Source organism: Gallus gallus, chromosome 1 (genome assembly GCF_016699485.2).
Source record: "Gallus gallus isolate bGalGal1 chromosome 1, bGalGal1.mat.broiler.GRCg7b, whole genome shotgun sequence".
Taxonomy (NCBI): Eukaryota; Metazoa; Chordata; class Aves; order Galliformes; family Phasianidae; genus Gallus; species Gallus gallus.
In genome coordinates, this window is record NC_052532.1 from 89,529,947 (window position 1) to 89,553,256 (window position 23,310).

The window sequence follows — 23,310 nt, forward strand, 5'->3', positions numbered from 1 at the left end:
ACATGATGGTGGTGTGGAGCTGAATACTGAATTGGGTCGCGGTCTCTTGGATGCTAATGTGTAAAGGGATTGCTCTGCTTCTATGGAGACTTATTACAGCCATCTAGGCCCTGCACAAGCACAGCAGTATGCCCTGACTGTCAGATCAGAGCTTTTGTCACTGCTGCCTTATTCTACCACTTGTGTCTCATTCATCAAGGTTTCATCTAAAAGTTGTGAAGAATCTAGACTCTTTGTTAGCATTTGTTTAGGTGCCAAGACTGGAGAAATGTTTGCCAGTAAAGGGAAAGACTATATCCTTAAATTTCAGTTGTCCTACTCCTGCTGCTCATAATCAGGATGCTTTGTACTAAGAGCACGTGTGTATGCAGTAAGACTGCTTCCACCTCTTCCCGTCCCACACCATATCTCAAAAATACCTACGTGTCTTCCTCAAAGCACAAACCAAGTTAATATAATTCTAAGTAGACATTCTCCTAGTAGGCTAAGTTATTGCAATGTTTTTCACTATGGAGGTTATGTCTCTTCTCCTCAGATCACAGATCTGCTTTGGTGGGAGGCATAGAAATGTGAGAACAGATGGTTTTCTGACAGCAGTCAGTATAGTTGCAAATGCTCTGAAGAACTGTCTAACTAGGCAGTAGGCAGATAGAGGTGGGTCTGCTCAATAGGAATGTCTTCTTTTGATCCCTTTCTCATTTAGGTATTGACTTCAGCTCTGAAAAATGCATTTTATGTTCATTCCAAATATACTGCTACTGTTATATTTACATTTTTGGGATATTTCTGTCAGTGACTTGAGCAGCCTTTGTTTAGTTGCTCCCTTTTCTTCTGTTTTTTTTTATATCAGAGATATTTCCTTTCAGCCTGTTCATCACCGTAACAGCTGGAAATCACCTGGGGACACTCTATTAAATGAATTCTGTAGGATCAGTGAAAGGTATTTCTCTGCAAAGGTCTTCTGCTTTGCAAGGTGCTTCCCCAGGGCCCAGAGCTGGCTGCCTTTGCAACCTTTGCAACACGATGCAAGGTGGATTTTGATTTTGTTTTGGAACACATGACCCTTGTGACATGGTTGTCAGGGTCAATGCCTTTCTGGAAAGAGCAATTTTGTTTAATGCAACTTACAGTCTGCTTAAGCAGTTGGTTTATTTTCTACCTTTAGGCATTGTTACATTATGTGCATTTGGGTGGTGTGACTTATTACATGTTAACTTTTCTGTCTCTTGATCATTGGTTGATTTACTTTGTCAGATTTCCCCTTGAAGTTCTGTATGTTGCTAAAACTAGACCTTAAATATGTATATTAGCTATCTTAAGCAAAGTTGCAAGAAAGCAATTTCTCTAACGTTCCCTTCCTGTGTATAAATCATAAAAGGGACACACCAGGAGCATACTTTCTGTTCATGTCATACAGAAGAACCAGGAAGTGGGGTGAGAATGTCTGAAGATCTTAGATGACACTTGATTATACATTTAACTATGGGAGCATTTCAAAAGCGATTTAGAGCACTGTTGAGCTGGATCTGAAATAGATCAGGAGAGCCAAAAGCCAGTCACAACTCTAGGGCTATTATTTGTGCTGTTTGATTTCAGATACATGCCTTCAAGGATCGAGGCACCTACCAATCAAATAGAACTTTAGTGAAATAACTAAGCTGTGCTGAACTTAAGAAAATAGGAGAGGCATATTGCTTTGGGAGTTGTTGTGTGGGTGGGGTGTCACATGTGGTTATGTATTTCCATATCGCCAGGCAGATCCTGGGGACAGAGCCACTGGCAAGCCCACAGGAGGAACAGTGTTAGCAGAATAGGAATTTAGGAGAGAGGATTAAGCACAGAAGGTCTGTAACACCTGGATCTCTTCTCTGGGGTCTCCTGAATCCAGACGTTTTCTCTTCTGCCAGCAATAATTTGAGATCCCTCTGTCCTTGCAATGGAGGTGGTGAAGTAGCAGTACTCATCCTGGACATTTAGTATCCATGTGTTTCTTTCATCCACTGTCAGAGTCCATCCCAGCTTAGAGAAAAATACTTTGCAAAATATTTTTCTCTCCCTCATATAAAAAAAAAAAAAAAAGGAAAAGCAAAAATACTGTTGTGTGAGCGCATGAGTTTCCAAGAGCTTGAGACAGGACTGCACAATCTTTTTGAACTTCTAACGATAAAAATGAGATGTTTGTGACAGTTGTCTTGGTAGTAAAAAAATCATATATGGCACTACTTTACACAAGCTCAGTTCAAAAAAGCATCAGTTGTGTTTGCTGGGACTCTGAGTCCCAAAGTCCTGCTGAAAAATGAACAAACTTTCCTCTCCATGCTTCTCATCACACACATGAGCATTTGTGCCTACGCATCCATCTCCAGCCAATAGATCAGAACATGCATTGTACTAGCCTTCTTTTATATGGCAGCTGGGAGATCTGCCAGAGTGTGTTAAAATAGATTCAGCTGATACGTTAGTGAGTCAGTCAGTTTGCACAGCAGCTCCATTTTTAAATGTAAACACATCATATACACACATGCAGACACATATTTGTAATTTGCATAGAGTTGTAGATACACGCACACACAAAGAGCCACTGTAGATGCTGCTGAAGAAAACAGCGATGCCTGCACAATGACTCTGAGCTCTAGAATCTCTAACTGAAAACCGTAATAAGGTTTTAGTGGAGAGTTTTGAAAGCTGATATAGAAGTAAAGGAAAAGTGTGCTTTGTTGTCAGTTGTAAAGTTCGGAACATCCAGTTTGCAGGTGTTGAAAATTCAAGGAAGATACTACATTTTAAACTACAAAACTGATGTAAAGCCAAGATCCAGCCCCATGCATTAACAGAAGTTCAGAATCATTTTGGGAAATAGATTGTGCTTTTGAATTCCAACTGTCTGTCATAAGTTTTTCTTTGCTTTTATTGCACTGTTTTCCTTATCTTCCAGCGAAGATGAGTAAGAAGGCATCCATCTCTGGAAAAAAACAACAAAAAAGGCCTTTTGCAAAATATGTCTAGACTGATTTAACACTGGAATTTTTCTGATACATCTTTCTGTCCCTGGTGTTGAAATAAGAGAAAGAGCACACATTTCTATTTAATTCAGCTTGTAGATCATCCTACTTGATTGCAGTGTAATACATGCCTATAGTTGCCTCTTGATACGGCATCCTCCAAATTATTTTGAAGCATTCTGAGGCTTTCACATTATGTCAGCGTGTTGCACCAACACAGATGTCAGCTACTAATAATGCCAATCAACCTCATTTAGAAAGGGTTGCTGATGACTATGAGAGATTGTCTGGAGTTCAGTGTCCCTCGAGGTGGTGAGTTAATAGTGAATGTTCTGAGCAGAGTGAATGACACCTGTGGCACACTGTCTGGCTTGCGAATGAAGTGATCAGGTGCCTGTGCATAGATATTCTAGGTTGACTGGGTTTCTGACCACAGTTTGTGCTTTTTCAAATGGTTGGTTGTTGCTTTTTTAATACGTAAAACCAGCAAGTGGTGGCTTCCTTGCAGCTTTAAAAAGAACTCAAAGGAAAAAGACATTCAGCCCAGGTCGGGACATTTCTATATTTACTTAGGGCTGTGGCAAGCACAGAAATCCCACCAAAGGAGCTGTAGGCTGCTGAGTACTCCCCTCAGTCTCTTCTTTGGGCTGTACAGACCGAGAGACCTCAGCTGCTCCTCAGATGTCTTGCCCTCCAGACCCTCCACCATCTTTGCAGCCCCCCTCTGGATGCTCTCTAATAGTTTGATGTCCTTCTTACATTGTGGTGCCCAAACCTGTACACAGTGCTCGAGATGAGGCTGCACCAGCGCAGAGCATAGTGGGACAATCCCTTCCCACAGCTGGGTATGTAGGGTGTAGAACTCACTCAAGAGAAAATTTAGTAGGGACAGCACAGTCATGCTAGTGGGTAATTAGTAGGTTATCCAATGCAAAAAGTACATCCATTGTTTCAGCGATACACTTATGCTGAATATATTTTGTTGATACTACCTGAGATAGTAACATTTTTTCTTCCATAAGACTGTTCTTATGGTACCATACAATGCCATATAGTTCATAGGTATGACTCAGGAATACTGAGCAAAATGTTGGCATTTTAACAAAAGATTTAATTGACTTAATTGAACTTTAGATAGACATACTCTCTGCAGTGACCTTTGCAGTGTAGAGGAGACAAGGAAAACTTTCAGAACTTGTAGATATCTGCACTGATAGCAGATGCTAATCTGTCAGGCACATCTTAAGTAGCCTTTACTATCCCACTGGTATTCCAGTGCGCACAGTATCATGTCCATTCTTGTAGCTGATTGCCTCCATCTGAGGAGGAATAACCCTATGCACCAGTACATGCTGGAGACCAGTGGACTGGAAAGCAGCTTTCCAGAAAAGACCCTGAAGATCCTCAGATCTAAGCTGACCACAAACCAGCAACATGCCCTTGAAACTATGAAAACCAACAGCATCCAGAGCTGCAGTAGGAAGACCATTGTCAGCAACTGAGGGACTTGATTCTTGCCCTCTACTCAGCCCTGGTGAGGCCACATGTGGTGTGTCCAGCTTGGCCCTCCCCCAATACAAGAAAGACATGGGTACACCAAGATAAGTCCAACAAAAAGCCACTAGGATGTTTAAGGGATGGGAACATTTGTAATGTGAGGAGAAGCTGAGAGAACTGAGAATGTTTAGTCTGAAGAAGAGAAAGCTCAGGGAGATTTAATACACATTTATAAATGCGGGATGGAAAGGTGTAAAGAAGATTGAACCAGGCTCCTCTTAGTGGGGTCCAGTGACGTGACATGCACAAACAGAAATACAAGAAATTTAAAATACAGGGAAAAACTTCTTTACACTGTGTCACTGAACACTGGAACAGGTTGCGCAAAGAGATAGCAGTGGCTAGAAAGGACTGTTCTCTAATTTCTGTTTTCTCTTAACCTTCATCTTTGCATTCATAGAACAAAGCCTTTAGAGGAGTAAACTTTGCATGCATGTAGTCAGGTTAGAGAGAAAGTAAGCCTGTGTGTGCAGTGCAGAGGGTTTATAAACTTGATATCCTTGTTTGAAAGAAATTCAGGAGAGTCTTGCTGAATCATTTGTTTTGGTATTTAGCAATGATAACCTCAAAACTCTTACCATTTGTCATAGCACAAAATGTTTATGTGTACATGAGCATGAAAAACTGCAGTAGGATTGAATTATTCTACAGAACGCCTCTATGAGAATGCATTGCTTTAAAGGGAGAGTTTTGATTTAGATAAATTGCCTGTGAGTTAATGCCTGCTTTCTAAATGTTTTCATCAGAGAGCCTGCGGAATCCAGTCTTATTCTTCAATGTGTTGTACATCGTTGTTGTTTTCTGTTCAACAGCTATGGTACTTTCCCTTTGAGTCAGCAGTGAGTAAATTGAGACCTACTTTCCACTACCTAGCTTTCTTCACATGAATATTAGGATGCCTGATAATGGGTGAAAGCAGTTTCAAATCCCTTGTGAGCATTTCAGTTAAACTGCTGCAAACCTCTGCATAGTGGCACGTAGTGTGAGGAGGAGTTTTTTTCTGCTTTATGGTGTTAAATTAATTGAGACACTCTACAAGAAGAGTACCCCAGTGTAGGATCTGAAATGTTCTTAAAAAAAAAAAAAAAAAAAGGTTTATAAACAAGCTTGCATTACATTAGTGCAGTTTTATTAAGGAGACGATTCATATTCACTCTGTCTTTGGGCTTCCTAGCTGCAACGACTGAGTATGCTCTAGATAACTAAGCTGTTATCCCAAAAGATCTTGTATATAGATATATTGTAAGTTGAAATGGTTTTGAGTCACTGTGTAGGGTTGGAAATCCAGTTGTCCGGGTTAGCTCATGGGGCTGCAGGAGCAGAGCAAGAGAGTGAAATAAAAACCCAGAAGAAGATAGATGGGAACGAGACGTTTTGCCCATGACATTTTTATTCCACTTGCAGTTTCCTTATCTAGCAGTGGGTCCCTCTCTGGCTGGATATTCTGTCTCAAAATCCCTACTCTGTGTGTGCATTTTTCTGAGCTCTTGCCCATTTTGTTACTTCCAATAGAATTCAGAAATTCTAGGATTCCAGGAAAATAATTATGAATAAGAAAGCTCAATGTCAAAAATTATGACTTTTGTGTTTTCCAAATATACTGATGAGGAAACTTTTCATTTTTAATACTTCAAGTCTTTAATATGTGCCTGCTTGATAATAAAATAAGCTTGTTTTATTTTAATCCCTAAAGGTAACAGTGTAACAGCTTTAGAGGTAGTTTTATGATTGATTAGTTCTTAAGAACCTAAGGCCTTATAAAATGAGGTCTCCACTATGCAGCTGTTGAGGCACCTCTGCAGGCCTGTAGCATGCAGAATAACAATAAAAAGATACGCTAGATTATATATAATAATAATTATAATTATTATAATTATTATAATTACTATAAATATTTTTTATATATATAATATCTGTAGGGGTTCCCTAGAAGAGCAGTAGTCTTCCTTTTTGCTTCCAAGTGGCATCTTCCTTTTATTTTTAGTATCTTTGTCATGAAACCTACAAAGCAGAAGAATTCATTTAGCCTGTTCTTGCTTAGTTGTCTAAACATACATGGAAAGGTTCAGGAAAATAGACGGCTGCAATATTGTTCCTATGCCTCTAGATGTGGCAGTATTGCTTCTGGGAGAAAGATGTAATTCGTTTCGTCTCTTACTTATTCTGCATTAATGAATTGCAATGTGATAGAACTATATGAAGCGGATATAAACATACAGTCCATTCTGTTATGTACACTTAATTTTATTCCTCTTCCTATCTCTTCTCTGAAAAAAAAGTAGCTAACAAATGCAGTAATTTTGAAACACAGAAGGAATAAGCTGTGTAAAGGAGATGGTACCAAGTAAGGCAGCAAGGAGCTCTTGCAAAGGGCTAGGATCAAAAAATATTCAAAAAGGATTTGAGCGCAAAACTGACCAATAGGTACAGAAATTAACATCATTGCGATTAGTGGTTTAAAGGGTAGATAGGTGGTATGTCTTGATCTACGTTTGTCTTTTGTGGATTGAAAATTCTAATCTGTCCATTCAGAGTCACCTTGAGGGGTAAACATTCAAAATGAGGAAGAAAGCAGCAGACGTTCTCAGTTCTGTTGTAGGCAAAGACTATTTGGCTCGCAGAGGAAGCTGTTCAGACCTCAGAACTAGAGCTTTTCTTGCTTGAAATCTGTTGCTTCAAGGAAATAAATTCAGCACCAAGTTTGGCACCAAGCTTTACTTGAATATGTGTCTCTGATTTCTTGTGGCAACTGTGGCACTCTCTTTGCCTTCAGCCTTTATTCTGCCAAGCTAGACTGCGCCATCTTCAGCGACTTCCAAATGACATGTGATGCTCCCTGGCTAAATAAAATGCATTTTCAGAAAGGTCTGTATGCACTTTACAATCTGTCTCCCAAGACAGGTCCCTTAAGTAGATGCATCTTTGAAGAGAGACAGTTTGAGATAGCTACAGATGTTTGGTGCATGATATATTTCTCTCTTTCCCTATGGTCCTTATGAAAAGGACATGAAGATAGACTTATTAAAAGTGAGCTAATGACATGATGTAGGGAGTCTCTGGTTCATTGACTGTTATTACAGCTGTGCCCCATTACATCCCAAATACCTAGGACATGCTTGTTTTTTGAATGACATTTATCTCTTGAGTTTCAAACATTCCTGACATAAATAAAGACTTTATGCTTTTCAAATGTGTTTTACAGCTCAGCCCAGAGGCTATTCAAGGATCATTTTAACTCAATAAAACTCCTCCTTTAGGGATATAAAAGGGAAGTGTTTTAACAATGTCACTCCATGCATGGCCTTATATTAGAGACAGTCTGCCTGAACAGCCTTTGATCCCTTTTTCCCTGGATGTGGAGAAAAGCTATGCTGAGGATTCAAAGTCTGTGACATACATCAGTCTGTTCAGTGCGAATGCAGACTTCATGTGAATGCTCATGACCTTAGGGAAAGTTCAAAGGCAAGGTTTTGGCTTTTCCTGTGCTTTCCCCTTCTAGTGCTTTTAGCTACCCCTTTTCAGAACTGGTGAAATGGTGGATGTTTTTTTTTTTTTTTATCACTTCTTTTAGTCTTTAACTTGATTCTATGTCTGGGTTCTCATTTAATACCATAGTTTGGTAAAATAATAAAAATAATGAAATGCAAATAAACAGTATGCTTAGCACTCAGTTAAATAATATTCCTTAGACTTCTGACTTTATCTATGCTAGCATTCTGAGTGATCACTGAGGGAAATAATCTCTGTCTCTCTTTACTTTAAGAAAAGATATCAACTTCCCTTACTTCCTTAAGCTCCTCCATTTAGACAATTTTCAGTCAGTGACAGCTGGAAGAAAAAAATAGAAAGGTACCCTTTTCTTTTGGTTTGGAAACAATTTCTTTTAATGGTAATTATTAGTGCAATATTTATTTTTACAAGCATTTTAATGTAGAAACCAATTGTAGTAGAATACATATACTTCTAGTAAACTATGCTACTTTATATAAAGAAACCCACAAATCCAAAAGAAAGTGAAAGGAGATGTGATCACCTTTCAGCTGTGTTCCATCAATGGTTCTAATGTTCTGGTTAACCTTTGCAAAATCATTTGGTTCACAGCCAACTCTGAAAGTACCAAAGAATGACAGGGCGAGAGGTTTTAGAAATACTGTATCCATTCGCAGTGATTTCTGATCAGTTTGAAAAGGCTCTAATGGAATTTACTGATAGACCAATTCAAGAGTTCACGGTGACTATTCAAAGGGACATAAATATTTCATATTGGAAATTACTTATCTGAATGCAGATGTTGTTTTCTCCATTTTTGGATACTGGTATTTCTAGAGCTAGTTCTTAAATACATTACTTAAGTTGTGAATGGCATTTCTCTGATTGACTCAGTAACTGCCTGAGAAAAGAGAAGTCTACTCGGCATCTGACAGTTGACTTCACAGTCATGGGGAATAAACTGTTCTTTCAGAAAACTTCACGCCAGGAAGCCTGAGGTTCCTACATCCTACAAAGTAACGTAACAATGGGGTGGGAAAGGCAAAGCAAAATTGTTTATTTTAAACTGATACAGTCTTAAGCACATCCTGTGAAAAATATGAACTATTGAGGAGCTCCTACCATCACCATCTCAAATGAGGTACAGAAAGAATAACATTTGTATTATGAGTACCATTGGGCTGAATTCTTAGGAAAGCATATACGGCATTTGTCTCCTCTGTGCAATAACAGCAGTGAACACCATGGCACCATAATTTTCAGTTTCTGAAGTGAGTGCCTTGTGCAGCTTGATACTTCCCAAATGGACATGGTGTTTCCATGATTTATTACACACATGTTAAACATATGAGTAAGTCTAACATTCTGCTTGCCCTGTGGAAGGCATTTGCTATCTCTCTTCATAAAAGGAGGGAGAGATGAGAACATGAATGTGCACCACTTAATGAAGTTTGCTTTTAATTTGGAATTTATTTGTGGGAGTGAGAAATGAGCTCTGACAATCACTTGTCCAGTGACAGCTGCTGCCCAGAAGGTTGCCTTTCTCTGTACTTGAGAGTGAAATCCAGCAGCTGCCTTTTAGTGCAATTCCTGCTCAAGCTGCTTGTTTGCCCTTCTTTCTTTCAAGGCACCTGTGCAATGCCAGCAGCCACTCTGGAATCTATCACCACAGGCTGGAGTCCCTCAGCTTTGAGGTGCATCAAATACTTTGGCCATAATGCAGGAAATCATCCATTAGAAGAATCACAGACATGTTCATCTCTAAAATGTTTTTTTTTTTCTTTTTATGGGAGAAGCATCCATGTCTCTCATACTTGATTTTGTTTCATCCAAAGTTAACCTGCTTCTATTTAACCTAGAAGTTTTGTTCTTTTATTTCCCTTTCTCGTTTTGACTTGTGTGAATGCCCATATCTTGGTAGCCATCTCATAGGCAGGATGGACCTTTTCACCTGCTTCATAACTGTTGAGTGCTACAAAGATCCAGAGAAATGGCCTGCGTGCTGCTATGGGCCTCTTGCTGTTTGGGATGGATAGACTTCCCGGTCTCTGCTGGGAGGGAAGGTGTGCTGTGTTCTGGTTGATGGTTGCCTAACAGTGTTGCAGAATCAGGTGACATTTTACAGCGCAAGTCATAAAACTATATTGAGTCTGCTGCAGCTCAAGCAAAAGGTGCAAGAGCACATATAAATGTACTGTGCTAGTTTAACTATGTGTCCTGGAGATTAAAGGCCAAAGGACTGTGTCTGCACATCCAGTCAAGAGGGGTGAATAGCTGCATCTGGAAGAGGAGGATGCAGGTTTACAGAATGTTAAAATGTGGCTTTTTCCTCTTTCTCCCTCCTGCCCTGGGATCCACCTGGTGACTCAGCTCCAGCCTTGCCTTTCTGGTCTGCACTGGTGGGACCAGCCCCACCACTACTTACTGTGGCACAGCAGTGTAGCAGGGGCAGTGTGTGTAATTGGGCTCCGTGAAGGAAATAAATGGTAGTGCGACCCTATAAGTTTTAAAGCAGTGCAACTCCTGCTTTCTGTGAGCAGTCTTCTTTAATAAACCACCTAGATGTTAATCCACTGACCAGAGACTGGAGGTGTAAAGGATCCAAGGGCAAGCGTAGAAGTCCATACAAACAGATGTGATCGTGTCACAGAAATATAATATAATATTATTGATTTGCAAATGATTACTTAGGACTTTGTCACAGATTGAGTGCTGCCTGGCAGTAGAATGGTTGGATGAAGGTGAAGATAGAAAGACAATACATAAACCTAAATGCTGGGTCTTGTTTTCTGGGTGGAACGTAGATGTGCAGCATGGCTGGCTAGGCCCAGCTGGATGTGGGCTCCCCGTGCTTGTGGCAGGGCTAATACTGCTATGTATCCTCACTCGTGGATGCGACTCCAGGTTTTGAGAGAAACTGCTTCTAGTGAAGAGAGCAGTTTATTCCTTCAGACACTGGTCTTTATGCTTGGCCTTGTGCAATTGTTCTGTGGTTTGGGCACTGGTGCTCTAAGGCTTACAGATTTGGGTTTGGGTCCCAGTAGATCCTGCTGTCAGAGACTGCAGAAGATTTAATTCTCAGATTATGATCTTTATTTACTCTTCTGGTTCCACATTACCTCCTAGGGGCATTAAAGAAAATTTATATGTTATATCAGATGACAGCATTATGATTAGATAATAAAAATCACCAGTTTTCTAAAGAAAGAAAAAGAAACAAGCCTTCCATTTATTCAATAGTACATAAAAAGTTTCATTTTTTCTAATATAGTTCTGCTGGCTCAGCTTTGTTCATGATCACCATCTCTCAGTATAACTCAGAATATTTTACTATCTGATGCTGATAGCTGGTTGCAAGCAAAAGCTGGAAGTGAGCAGACCATGGTCATTTTTAGAATGAAATTTGGGAGAACTTTACAAGGCCTTCCCTGATATTTAATTTGTGATCTAGAGACCTAAGCAAGAAGCAGCACAACTCTAAATATTTCAGCAAATGCACACACATGACTTCCCAGAGTTAATAGTGAGTTCTCTCTGTCACAGAGCTGGGAATTTTCTTCCAGCGTATACATCTGTAGGCCAGTCACATATGAAAACAATAACCAAGGAATAAGAAAAAGTCAATAAGGAGATTTATATACAGCTGCTATTAAACTGGAGGAAAACAAATGATCTGTTGGGGTCAGTTTCTCTGGGAAATCAATTTGAGCAGAGTTTTATTGTCCTCTCTGCTAGATCCTTCATGTTATTTGCTTCCACCTTTAATAGTTGTGAGTGAGGAAGGTTTTACACTTGTGAGCCTAAGCTCCCCGGATCATTGCATTCGTTACCTTTTCAACATCCACATTCCCAGTTGTCACAAATGCTACCTAACAGCACTGAGCTCTCAAAATACATTTCCCCTTGTAACTCTAGGGAGTTTTGAGTGTTCATATTAACTGCTTAAACTGGTCATAAACCAGTTAGACTGTAGTACCAGTGCAATAGTAACCACTTGATTCATAAATGTCTCTATATACATTGTGTATGACTACCGATAATACAGACCTTTTCTTGAGGGGAAAAAAAAAAGGCATAACCTCTCCATGCATGGCCACACAAGCCTAATGTTAGTTATAAAGCAAACAAACAAACAAAAAAAAGCCACCAGACAACTTTTTTTCAGTGAGGAGTGCTAATACATTAATCAGACCACCAATCAAAATGTAAATACATGGAGCCCTATGACCTGCAGAATTTATCCAACAATCACTGAAACACTATTCACTCAGCTTTTTAGTCTGCTCTCTTTATATTTTGCTTTGATATGTACATTCTCTAAATGATAATCAATTCACCTTAGTGAAGCTGATGCTTTAACATAATGTTTGAAAACTTCTATTTAGCTAAAAAAACTTCACAGTAATTTTTACTGTCCTGTCATAGCAAGCTTATTTTTCTCAATGATAGTGGCAGCCATTTAGAAGATCTGTTCCAGCATTCTATTTTTGCACAATCTAATTGTTTCTCAATTTTAAGAAAGGAAGATCCTGGAATTGCATTAAAAAATGGACATTTGAAGTATGAAGTCATCCTACTCCCTTCCATAGCCTGATTTTCATTTCAGTTTCATCTTACTGTACTTATTTCATAGTCCTTAGGAAACTGGAAACTCTCATCTCTCTCTTCATCCAAAAGACAGCATCGCTTTTGGTGATATCTTCATTGGTCAGTGATATATCATGTTAAATTTCTTTAGCTTGTCTCTTTGCTGGAGTTTCAATCTCTTCAGAAGAGGTGATAAAACACAGTAACTGAAGAATTCTGGTGAGAAGGAAGATTAGCTGTGTTGCAAAATGGAAATTAAGGCTGACATCTACTTTGGACCAGACATGGTTGCTCTGAGATTAAAAAAAGTTCTCTGGACTTGATGGGAGGTAGTGTATTTCTGCTTCACAGGATATATGCAAGTACTTGGGAGGAAAGAAAGAAAGATCTATGAAAATAAGTGTATTTCAAAAGGTACTTTTTTAAAGCACTGTTTATATGGTGGTGTTTGTTTGGTTGGCTGGCTTTTTAAAATTGTATTCTAGGAATGTGTACAAAAAATAATTGTTTCCATTGTCCAATTGTCAAGTCATTCCTCCTAGATGCATCCCAGACTTGAGCTGAGGCCTTGGTGACAAAGGCACTAGTGTTGACTCATGACTATTTCCGTGCAGGGCAATACATATATAGAGGTTACCTTCACTTTTGCTGCATACTAAATCCATTGATTGCAGTAGATCTAAGTGTAATCTTAAGATTCATCTGAAAATGATATTTTCTTACACTGGGATTGAGGACTTCTAACGTTTTCAAACATGCCTATCCAACGGATACAGCAAAAAAAATGTTTTCATTGTGATTTGAACAGTTCAGATTCATCAGACCAGCAAAGGAAAGTTGCACCAAATGCTGTGTGGGTCATTTTTGCATTCTCTCTAATCTTGGTCAAACCAGAGAATAATTGGCACCTGTTCCTCCGTTGATCTGATGTATTAGTGGAGGAGTTAGAGCTAGACATGGACAAAAGAAACAGTTCAGTAGATACAGAGACATGGATTGTGTAGGGCAGCAGGTGCTGTAGAAGAGCCAGGTCACATCCATCTTACCTCGAAGCAGAGCCAGGCCGGCTGCTGGGAGAGGTTCCTGTGAAGGCTATCCTCTCTGGATCTCTGCTTCCTACAACAGAGACGTACAAAGGGACTATAGTCAGCTATTGCGTGTGAAGTCCAGTGTGCACACAGGTATTGGGAACAGCAGGAAAATGATGAAACTCATTCCCAGATGTTGGTTGTTTATTTTTCAAATCTTGTGTGCTTCAAAATTAAAATGCTCAGGTAGCGTGTAAGATAAGATAATAAGATGAAGGAAAGAAAATATACAAGATGGTTAGGAAATTATTATTAAATTACAAACAAGTATCTTCCACTCTGAATAAAACGATGTGATATGTCCTCTAGAAGTAGATAGTCAACCACAAGAACATTTGAAGAAACCTTTCCTTTATCCACTGAAGCTTACTTAAAACTAAGTAACCTCTGTAACGCGCATAGTTAAGATATTGTTTTAAAGAGATTTGGATATGTATGTATTTTATTTTTATGTATGGATTTATATACCTAATTTCCATAGCTCAATGGTTCAGCAGCTGGCAGAGTTCATCACTGTGCTGCAGAAACCAGATGTGCTCTATGCGTGGGATTGAAGGTCCCTGAAACTTTTTGTTCTCTGGGATCATCAGTCTCCCCTCCATCCTCCCATGCTCTGGGATGCTGTCTCTTTCAGACACTGCGTGCGTGCAATTTCTAAGCAGCTTTGGGATCAGGAGAGGTATATGAATCTTTTATAATGTTATTGATTACTGTAGAGCAGACGCTTTTCTAGTGAGCTGCTGTGAGATAAGTTACTGGTAGCATCTGCAAAGATGTGTATAAATTAGCTTAAAATAATTAATACTGTGAAAGTTTTTTTTTAAGGCACATCTGTATTGGCTCATATAAGAATATTCCTGCCTGCACCGAGAGGGCATTACAGCCCAAATTACTGTAATTTATTAGGGGAAAAGCCATTTCTTTTAATCATATATTAATTATTCATAAAATCTGTATTAATGTTACCTTAATGGGGAAGTGTTACCAGCTGGGATATGAGGCTTGGCACTCTATTCAAACACAAAAATAGATGGATAGCTTGGCTTAAAAAGAAGACATAAAAATGACTTAGAAGAGCATGAGAGCAGCAGACATGGGTCTATGAGAAGCCCAACCAACTCACCCCTTGCATTTTGGCTTCAGCACTGATTCGTGCCTGGGTGCAATCCAAGTGGAATTGCTGGAGGATGTTCATTAGAAGCTGGTCCTGTATTCTTTGTGTAAGTCCTTTGCAGCTCTTCTGCCAGCATGGATCTGGTGAGATGCAATAAAATCAAGAGATTCTTTTCCCTCACACTTTAAATAATAATAAAAAAAAACTTAAATAATTGAAATTCAAGATAATTTTTTTCCTGCTACAGAAAGCAAAAGAGCTTTTTGCAACATTTTAGTCTTGTGAACCACATGATATGTAAAAGCACTGTCGAGAGAATGAGTTTCATCCCAGAAGTGATGTGAAAATATGTAATATACAAATGCTTGTGTGAGTGGATGCAGCTCTTCAGACCCTTTGCTCACTTAAAGGAAGCTATCAAGTTTACGATGCAAGCGTAGAATGTACATTTCAATGGAATTTTATCAAAACCAAACACAGCATGAATTTTCCAAAAATTGTTTTAATTACAGCTCTTTTTTTTTTTTTTTCCTGGCTCTTGAAAGATCTATTTTGGGAAGGAAAACAGACACAAAGGACACTGGGTAATGCATGCAAATATGTAATGCCTGTGAAGTGCAACCAGTTTTATATGAGCAATAAAACTTCATAGGATTCAGCTGAAAATAAATTGTTTAGATCAACTAGAGCCTTTTATTAGGATAGCACAATGTGAACTTATAAACGCATTTGTTTTACATGGTAAGATAAAAGGCTGTTTGTTTGTAAAAGTTTTTTGTTTAAAAATGACAGTTAGAACCTTTAATGTGTGATCTACAAGTTATCATTTGATGAATTTTGGCCAAAACCATGGAAGAGAGGCATTTGAAGTGCGAAACCAACTGAAAACAAGTGGGAAGAAGAATAAATAAGTAAAGAGCTTGCATAGCTCTCAAACAGTCTAGGAAACCAATGGCTTAGAGCAACCCAGAAAGCTGGGTGGTCTGGAGATGAACCCCTGTTAAAGTATCATAGGTAATTATGATTTTTTTCCGTGACGTTGATAGTTTTGGGTGGTGGGTGAGTCTGCGGCATGCAAACAATTGTCATGCCTAACCATGATTAATACGGATCAGAAATGAGGTTGTTCTGCAGTTAAGGTATTTTTTTCTTCAAATTTCATTTTCCTAGCAGTGGGATATAGGAAAAGTGTGTATGGGAGCAATTTGTATCTGGACAACTTATCAAGTCATGTCTGCAGGAAGCTGGTGGTTGTTACTAGAAGTTCATTGTGCATCCCAGGACTGTGTTACAATTGAGTATGAAAGTAGGATCAGAGTTCTGCAGTCTTGAAATAATAATGCTTCAGCATTGTAAAAAATAGGTAGTATTGTTGTTTTGTTCTCTTTTTCAGTAGATCAGATGTATTTCACTGCTTACACTGTAGTAGCAGATTGAAACCATCTGCTGCCTTGCCACTAGTCTAACAGCAAATCTCAGCTCATTTTCCTTGAGGCCAGCATGCTGTAAGGCATGTGTACCAGGACGATAATCCAGCTGCTGAATGTTGATACAAGTCCAGACCTATGTTCATGAGTCTTTTAAATGGAAACAGTTCTCTTTGCCAAGGATTGGAATGGAGATAAACCCAGTCTGCTTTTCTCTCCTCCCTGCTTCCCCCATCTATCCCCTTTCTACAGCGCCATCCCCCATCACAGTGATAAGGAAAGACCGGACATCCAGGAACAGCGTGTCTCTGTCTTGGCAGGAGCCTGAGCACCCAAATGGAATCATCTTGGACTACGAGGTCAAATACTATGAAAAGGTGGGAAGAAACTCTGAAGGGGGGGAGGTTTTTATGCCTGTAATGTGCTAATGAAGTTATTATGTCTTGTGTGTGTGTTAATAGTCTAGACACCCTTACTAATTCACTGCGTGCCACAACAGAGTGCGTGGTATGGGGGTAGGAAAGAGAATATTAAATGCAAATCTAGGATTTGTTAATGGGATTTTCTCCACTGACATTTTCAAGAGAGTAGAAAGAATTTGTAACAGCAATTTCAGTTATGGACAGAATTACAGAATAATAGGGATTGGAAGGGACCCTTAGAGATCATCAGGTCTGACATCTCCTGCTAAAGCAAGTGTCTTACAGCATACTGCATAGGAAAGCATTCAGATGGGTCTGGAATATCTCTGGAGAAGGAGACTTCACAACCTCTCTGAGCAGCCTGTTCCAGGGCTCTGTCAGCCTCACTGAAAAGTTCTTTCCCATGTTCAAATGGAACTTCCTGTGTTCTAGTTTGTACCTACTGCCCCTTGTCTTGGCACTGGGCACCACCAAAAAGAGCTCAGCCCCATCCACTTGACCTCTGCCCTTCAGATATTTATAAGTGCTGATAAGATCCCTTCTCAGGCTTCTCTTCTCCAAGCTGAACAATCCCACCTCTCTCAGCTGATCCTTGTACAGGAGATGCTCCTGGTCCCTCATCATGTTTGTGGCCCTCTGCTGGACTCTCTCTAGAAGTTCCCTGTCTTTCTTGAACGGAGGATCTCAGAACTGGACGCAGGAGCCCAGAACTGAACAAAGTCCAATTATGCTGTCAATATTCATAGAGTAATTTGTCATCCTTGCATTAGTGGAAAGAGATGGACTAGGCTTTTAGTGACTGCTTTGCACTGTGAAAGTTCCCACTTTTCACGAACAACTGAATTCTATATACACTGCATTAGATAAAGAGAATCTGTTATTAAAGATGTTCTGCCTTGTGTTGGCATTTTGTTGAACTTACACTGTTGATCACTACGTCATGTAAACATTTTTATTTAGTAAATCTGCATAATGCCCATGTGCTGGGCTTGAGGATAAGTAAAAGAGATCTAGTTCATACATCAGACTGTGTGTAATTGTACATCCTCAGCAGTAAAAGCACACAGAATTACTTAAGCTCCCTTAAATTCAGTATTCTTTTGAAGAAAAAAAAAAACAACAACTCACAGATGCTACCTTTTAGCAAGGTTTGGAAGAGCTATGTACTTCGTAGAGCCTGTGTCTGAGACATCCCAGAACTGCACTCTGTTGTGCACAGGTTATTTGCCTGTGTGATTAACCTGCATTTCATTTAGGACGTGTCCCTGGCAGCCTCATCTCAGTTCCACCTCCAGCCTTTCCAGGCACAAGTCTTTTTCTGGGCAGCTCTCTAGTCCCATGGGGCTTGGGTTGTGCTGCTCAGGTGTATTGCTTGCCCTGGAATCAGATTTGGTTTTAGCTGTTCCAAAAGGAGATAATTTTTTCCACTTGTGAGCATTTAATTCAATGTAATGAAGTGACTGTCAAGTTGTACTTGTGTATTTGTGTTATTTTTTCCCCACTGTTTTGATTATCATTCTGCAGTGAAATTGGCTTTTTTTAAATTCGTGTAAATGATCATCCAGTACAAGGTTATGCACAGTCCTGGCACGTGACTGCTACTCAAACTGTGTATATCCAGTCTTTGAGGAACAACTGGCTGTCATAAGACAGCTTCATGAGACAACCAGTCTTATGAGCTGATTGTGCACATGTGTGTCTTCCCTTTGAAGTCTGTGATCAAGAGTTCATAGGCACCAGACAGCTTTCTTAAACCAAAGAGCCAATTGCTTAACAATAGGAGCCAGACTATTCAGAGCAAAGGGATTAAAAAAAAAACAACAACAAAAAAAAAAACAACCTTCTGACACTGGTGTTTTTAATGTGTGGTCTGTAGTCCCTTGGGGAGTCAGCAGCCTGTTCCTTGGGGTTTATGAAAGGTAATGAAGAAAAGCAAGTCCATTGTCAGGAGGCTTCAATCCATTGCCCTTTGCAAGTCTGCAAATTGGAAAAGGTTGAAAGCTCCTACTCTAGAGATGTTAAACTTACCTAGGGGCCAGGCCAGGCAGTGCTGGGTGGTGACCCTTGGCTCCTCCTTCAGACACACTGGGGGGATGCTGCTTTTCAGTCTGAGATAGCTAAGTGGTCCCCTTCTCCCCTCTTTTGAAAAGAAAGCTTGCTTTTTAAACTGGCCCGCTCCTTTTAAAATCATCTTGGCCGTGCTCATCAAAACCCACTGCTGTTAAGTGACAGCTACTAAGAAATAAACCCTCCAGAGTCAGCAATCTGGGTATTTCTCCTGACAAGTCATACGTGATTGCTGGAAGATGATTTATGTTGAGCCATTCTTTTCCCTCCTGCTTGCTTTTGCTCACAATACCTCTCAGAAATTAATGTACACAGTATTAATAGATTATTGCGAGTCAGTCCAATTCTGTCATTTATCTTGAAGAATAGGTGATATTTTTGGGCAACTAAATGTTACTGATATTCAGGATGTTACAGTAGATTTGGATTAGAAACAGAACTTATATCTAAATGATGACATTGTGTAGTTTTTCTAATGCATTATCGGCATCAAGCCTGTGGAAAATATTAATTTTCATCAACTATAATTAACCTTTTTAGGTTTTATCATGAGTGATTTCACTTGTGTATCCGAGAAATAATAGAGCTTCTTATGATGTTTCTATAGAAATCAGGATTTGCAGTTCTGGAAGACTATTTTGAAATGAACTTAGGGGTATTACGCATAACGTTATGAAATGACAGTGACAGGCCTTCAGACTTCCTGTTCAAGATAGAATTTGATTTTCTTTAAAAATCTATAGAGCATGATTGTGAGGTTATTTGACCAGTTACTATTTATTTCAAGCATTTAAAAGAAATAAATTCCTCTTTCAGATGTAAAAGTGAATGCCGTATGAAACATCTAGGCATTTACTTTATTGCAAGGCATTATATTTTATGGGATGTTAGCAGTACAGAATGACACCCCACTTTAGTCTGTTCATTTATAATGTTGTGCTAGATTTTAGGAGTCTCAGCTGACAAAGTGCTCATATAGCAAAAGTCAGGAGTTTTTTCTTGCACCAACAGCTACATTTTTTTTTTTTCCTTGTTGTCCTTGCACACCTAATTAAGTTCTCTGGAAGGCGTATTTTGTCATGCAAGGACAAAATACCACATGAAAATTATTAATTGCTTCATTTAAATATGTGGGTAACAATTACGATAACTAAATCCCACAGTCTTTATTTGGGCAAAATGATGCTCCAAATGATGAGTGAATTTTAATTTCATTCTTACATTACTAAAATAGATCTTCTTTTCCTGTCATTGAAATATGAAATAAACCAGTGCTCAGTAGACTGGTTAAAACAAACAAATAAAACATTATATCCAGTTTGTTCTTTTTCTGAGGCTGGAAAAGTAAATTAAATGCAAATGAACTTAGTTGCTTTTAAACTCCTGTTAGGGTTTTAAGGAAAGGCCGTGTACACTCCATGAGTTTAGTGGGAGCTGTCGTACTGACAGCTGTTGCCAACAATGAGAGGAGGCAGTGCTGGAAGCCAGAGCACCTCCTGAAGATGTGCAGCCCAGGTTTGGCCTCTACTGCCTGCATGCCACCAACAGAGAAAGCGTTCTTCCTGGTGCAGTGTAAACATTCACTGTCCTTATCTGAAGAAGGACATACCATTCACTCTCACTAGGGCAGCCACTATAAATCTTAAATGGATTCAAAAAATGTCTTTAGTAAAACATGGTTTATAATTATAAAATTCCATTTGCATATGAGACACTAACAGTAGTGGGATTTACTTCCCAGTAAAGATTGTGTCTAGTAAACTGTGTAGATCAAGAGGAACATTCTTTCTGCATCTAAGTTCAGATTTATCATCAGAGCGTTTGATTAAAATTCTGCTTGGCAAAGAGTGACTCTCCCCTTTGTATATCCCTTCTGCTCATGGCAGCTCTAGCTCTGTATCTCTGAAGTTTTACTTTATCCCCAGGAAAGATAAACTTGCGCTTTTATGTGGTGTTTCAGTGATTTGATTACTATTAACATAAAAAATGACTTTCAAAATATGTGTGTAAAAAGTTTGCCATAAACTAAGATATCGTGACATCCTCCATACCATTGTTTTAAACATTTATTTTGCAAGTTCCATTGCGGATTATTAGGAGACAGGGCCATGACTATATTCTCTCTTGCACGTATGTATCTGAGTAAGAAGGAAATGTTTGCATTTCAGAAAAAGAGCCTGAAGTGAGATCAAAATGAATGTCCAGTCATAGCATACACAGAAGACTGTGTTTTAGAGACACGATAATGATGTCTTTGAAATTAAAATGGTTGCCTGCTTTCAGCTAAATGATGAGATAGGGAAAACTTGTAAATTACAGTACAAGGCCTTTGTTAGTTAGAAAATATGTGTTTTAGGCAAACCTGTTAGCTTCTTAGAATGTCTTTCTAGAAGCTTTTTCCTTAGCATTTTTAACAGAAAACTTTTTTCAGAGATATGTCAGAAAACCATAAGAAAATCCAGTGCTTATTTCCTTTTTATGCTTACATTGCAAGGAAACTAGACTGTGATAAGCATTTTTATAGACAGTCTTTGAAGAATAGGTCCAGCTGATCCTATTTTAAATTATGGTTCTGGAAAATAACTTAGAGGCTTAGATTTATTATTATTATTATTATTATTATTATTATTATTATTATTATTATTATTATTTTCCAGTGTGAATGTACATCATGTTAAATATTATGTAGAGATTCTGATAATTTCCCTAACTGTGATGTAAGCTTCTCTGTTTCTGTCCATATCAAAGATTTCCAATAATAGGTCAATTAGGCTTTGACAGCATTGAAGGGAATGGTTTCTGATACCAGCCTAACTTAGAATAGACCTAACTCTCTTGCTCTGGACAGCACTGTAAAGCAAACAGGCTAAAACAATTCCAGTCACTTGAACTGCTCACATGAAGAAGAGCTGCCTTTGGCAGTCAGACTGTATGAAGTGTTTTCCAGCCTCTCTCAGGACTCAGTATATCACTGGTGAAATTAAAAGCCCAGTAAGTTGCCAGCTAATACAGTACCATAAAATGTAGTGGGAATTAGGTGAGATTCTTTGCCGTCAACGTGCATTACCCCAATTTAGATTCCACTCTCAACAAGGCATAACTCAATTGTTTGAGTGTATTTCAAAGTAAATGGGCAGCAGATGAAATCCCCACCACCTTCAAAATAGAGTAGTTCATCGTTGCAAGCCTAAGAAACTGACATTTTTGCAGTTTCCCACACGTGGCTACAGTCCAAAACTTTCTCTGAGGCACTTCCAGCTGCCATTTGTAGAAAGCCAAAAGTACTTTTTTGGTACAGGATGGTAGTAAAATAAGCAATACCTCGGGCCCCAAATGCATGCTTAACATTTTAAACTGTGCTTTGAGTGAGACTGAGATATGCTTTTATCAGAACTAGCTTTTTGCACAGTATACAAGGTATCCAAAATTACTGAATTACAAAGTAGTCTATTTTTTATTTTACATTAAAAGTCAGTATGTCAGAAATATGGGCCTACTGAAGCAGAGCGTGCTTGTTAGGATATCATCTGTATTGGACGCACTCCTTGTTCTTTAGCAAAAAGCAATAAAGAGTCAGCATACACGTCCTTCCTGGCTACTAAAGCCCTAGACTCATTCAAGAACAAGTTCAGTGGGGTTTTGCCCAAATGAGGCCTGACGCATCAGGCTCATAGTTTTTATGGCATAATAGTAAACTGGTTATATTAGCCTGTTCGTAGAGCTGGGGTAAAGAGTCTGAACACACTGCTGTTCTGACTGTTACAAGGATACATGCTATCTTGTAAAACATGAGGCAGTAAAAACCAAGTCCTGCAATAGCTCTGCAGGGCCCTAAAAGCTCTAAATTGGCCTGTTACAACTTCCAATTCAGTACAGTAGGCAAATCTGTTTTATGGTTTTTTAAATAAAATTGTAGTCTTCATTTTTCTTGTTGTATTACAGGCTATGGACAAAGTGGTACAAAGCCATTTAATGAAATGTTGTACACTCAGCATGTCTAGTACTTGATTTACAGTGCAAGGCTGAAGGAGCTCTAATGATTTAGATTTCTTGCTAATCAACAGATTTTTAGTTGATTGAAAATGAATGGCTGTGCAGGCATTTGTCAGGCTATAAATATTCAATATGCCACTGCTTTCCAGGTGATTTGTAGTCATTTTATACCGAACGCCTCTTGCTTCTGTTTCTTAGGGTGTGGTTTTAATCTGATAATTTCTTTTCCCAAAAGCAGGAACAAGAGACAAGCTATACTATTCTGAGAGCCAAAAGCACTAACGTTACTATCAGCGGCCTCAAACCTGATACCACCTACGTCTTCCAAATTCGAGCCCGAACTGCAGCTGGATATGGGACAAGCAGCCGCAAGTTTGAATTTGAAACCAGTCCAGATTGTATGTATTTGCTCAAATGATTTAAATTGACTACTTGGGCAATTTCTGAGTGATTTGAGTGGCTGTTTTCATTCCCTCTCTAGTTTAGTAAATGCAATTCATTACTATTTATTATGTGTCTTTCTGGATAGCACTACTATATAACTTTCATGTTTTATCGTTAAAA

At 39.0% G+C, this 23,310-nt stretch overlaps 1 protein-coding gene across 4 annotated transcripts in view; it reads left to right on the top strand.

The window, feature by feature from the left end:
• EPHA3 (EPH receptor A3) overlaps window positions 1–23,310 on the top strand; it is a 221,216-nt gene that overhangs the window by 146,991 nt on the left and 50,915 nt on the right. For 3 of the 4 annotated variants that reach the window (NM_205430.3, XM_040669158.2, XM_040669165.2), the window contains 2 exons: window positions 16,517–16,641; window positions 22,982–23,144. In NM_205430.3, coding sequence (NP_990761.2) covers window positions 16,517–16,641; window positions 22,982–23,144 — 288 coding nt within the window. The remainder of the gene's footprint in view (window positions 1–16,516; window positions 16,642–22,981; window positions 23,145–23,310) is intronic. The other variant, XM_015295857.4, reaches the window with a different exon arrangement.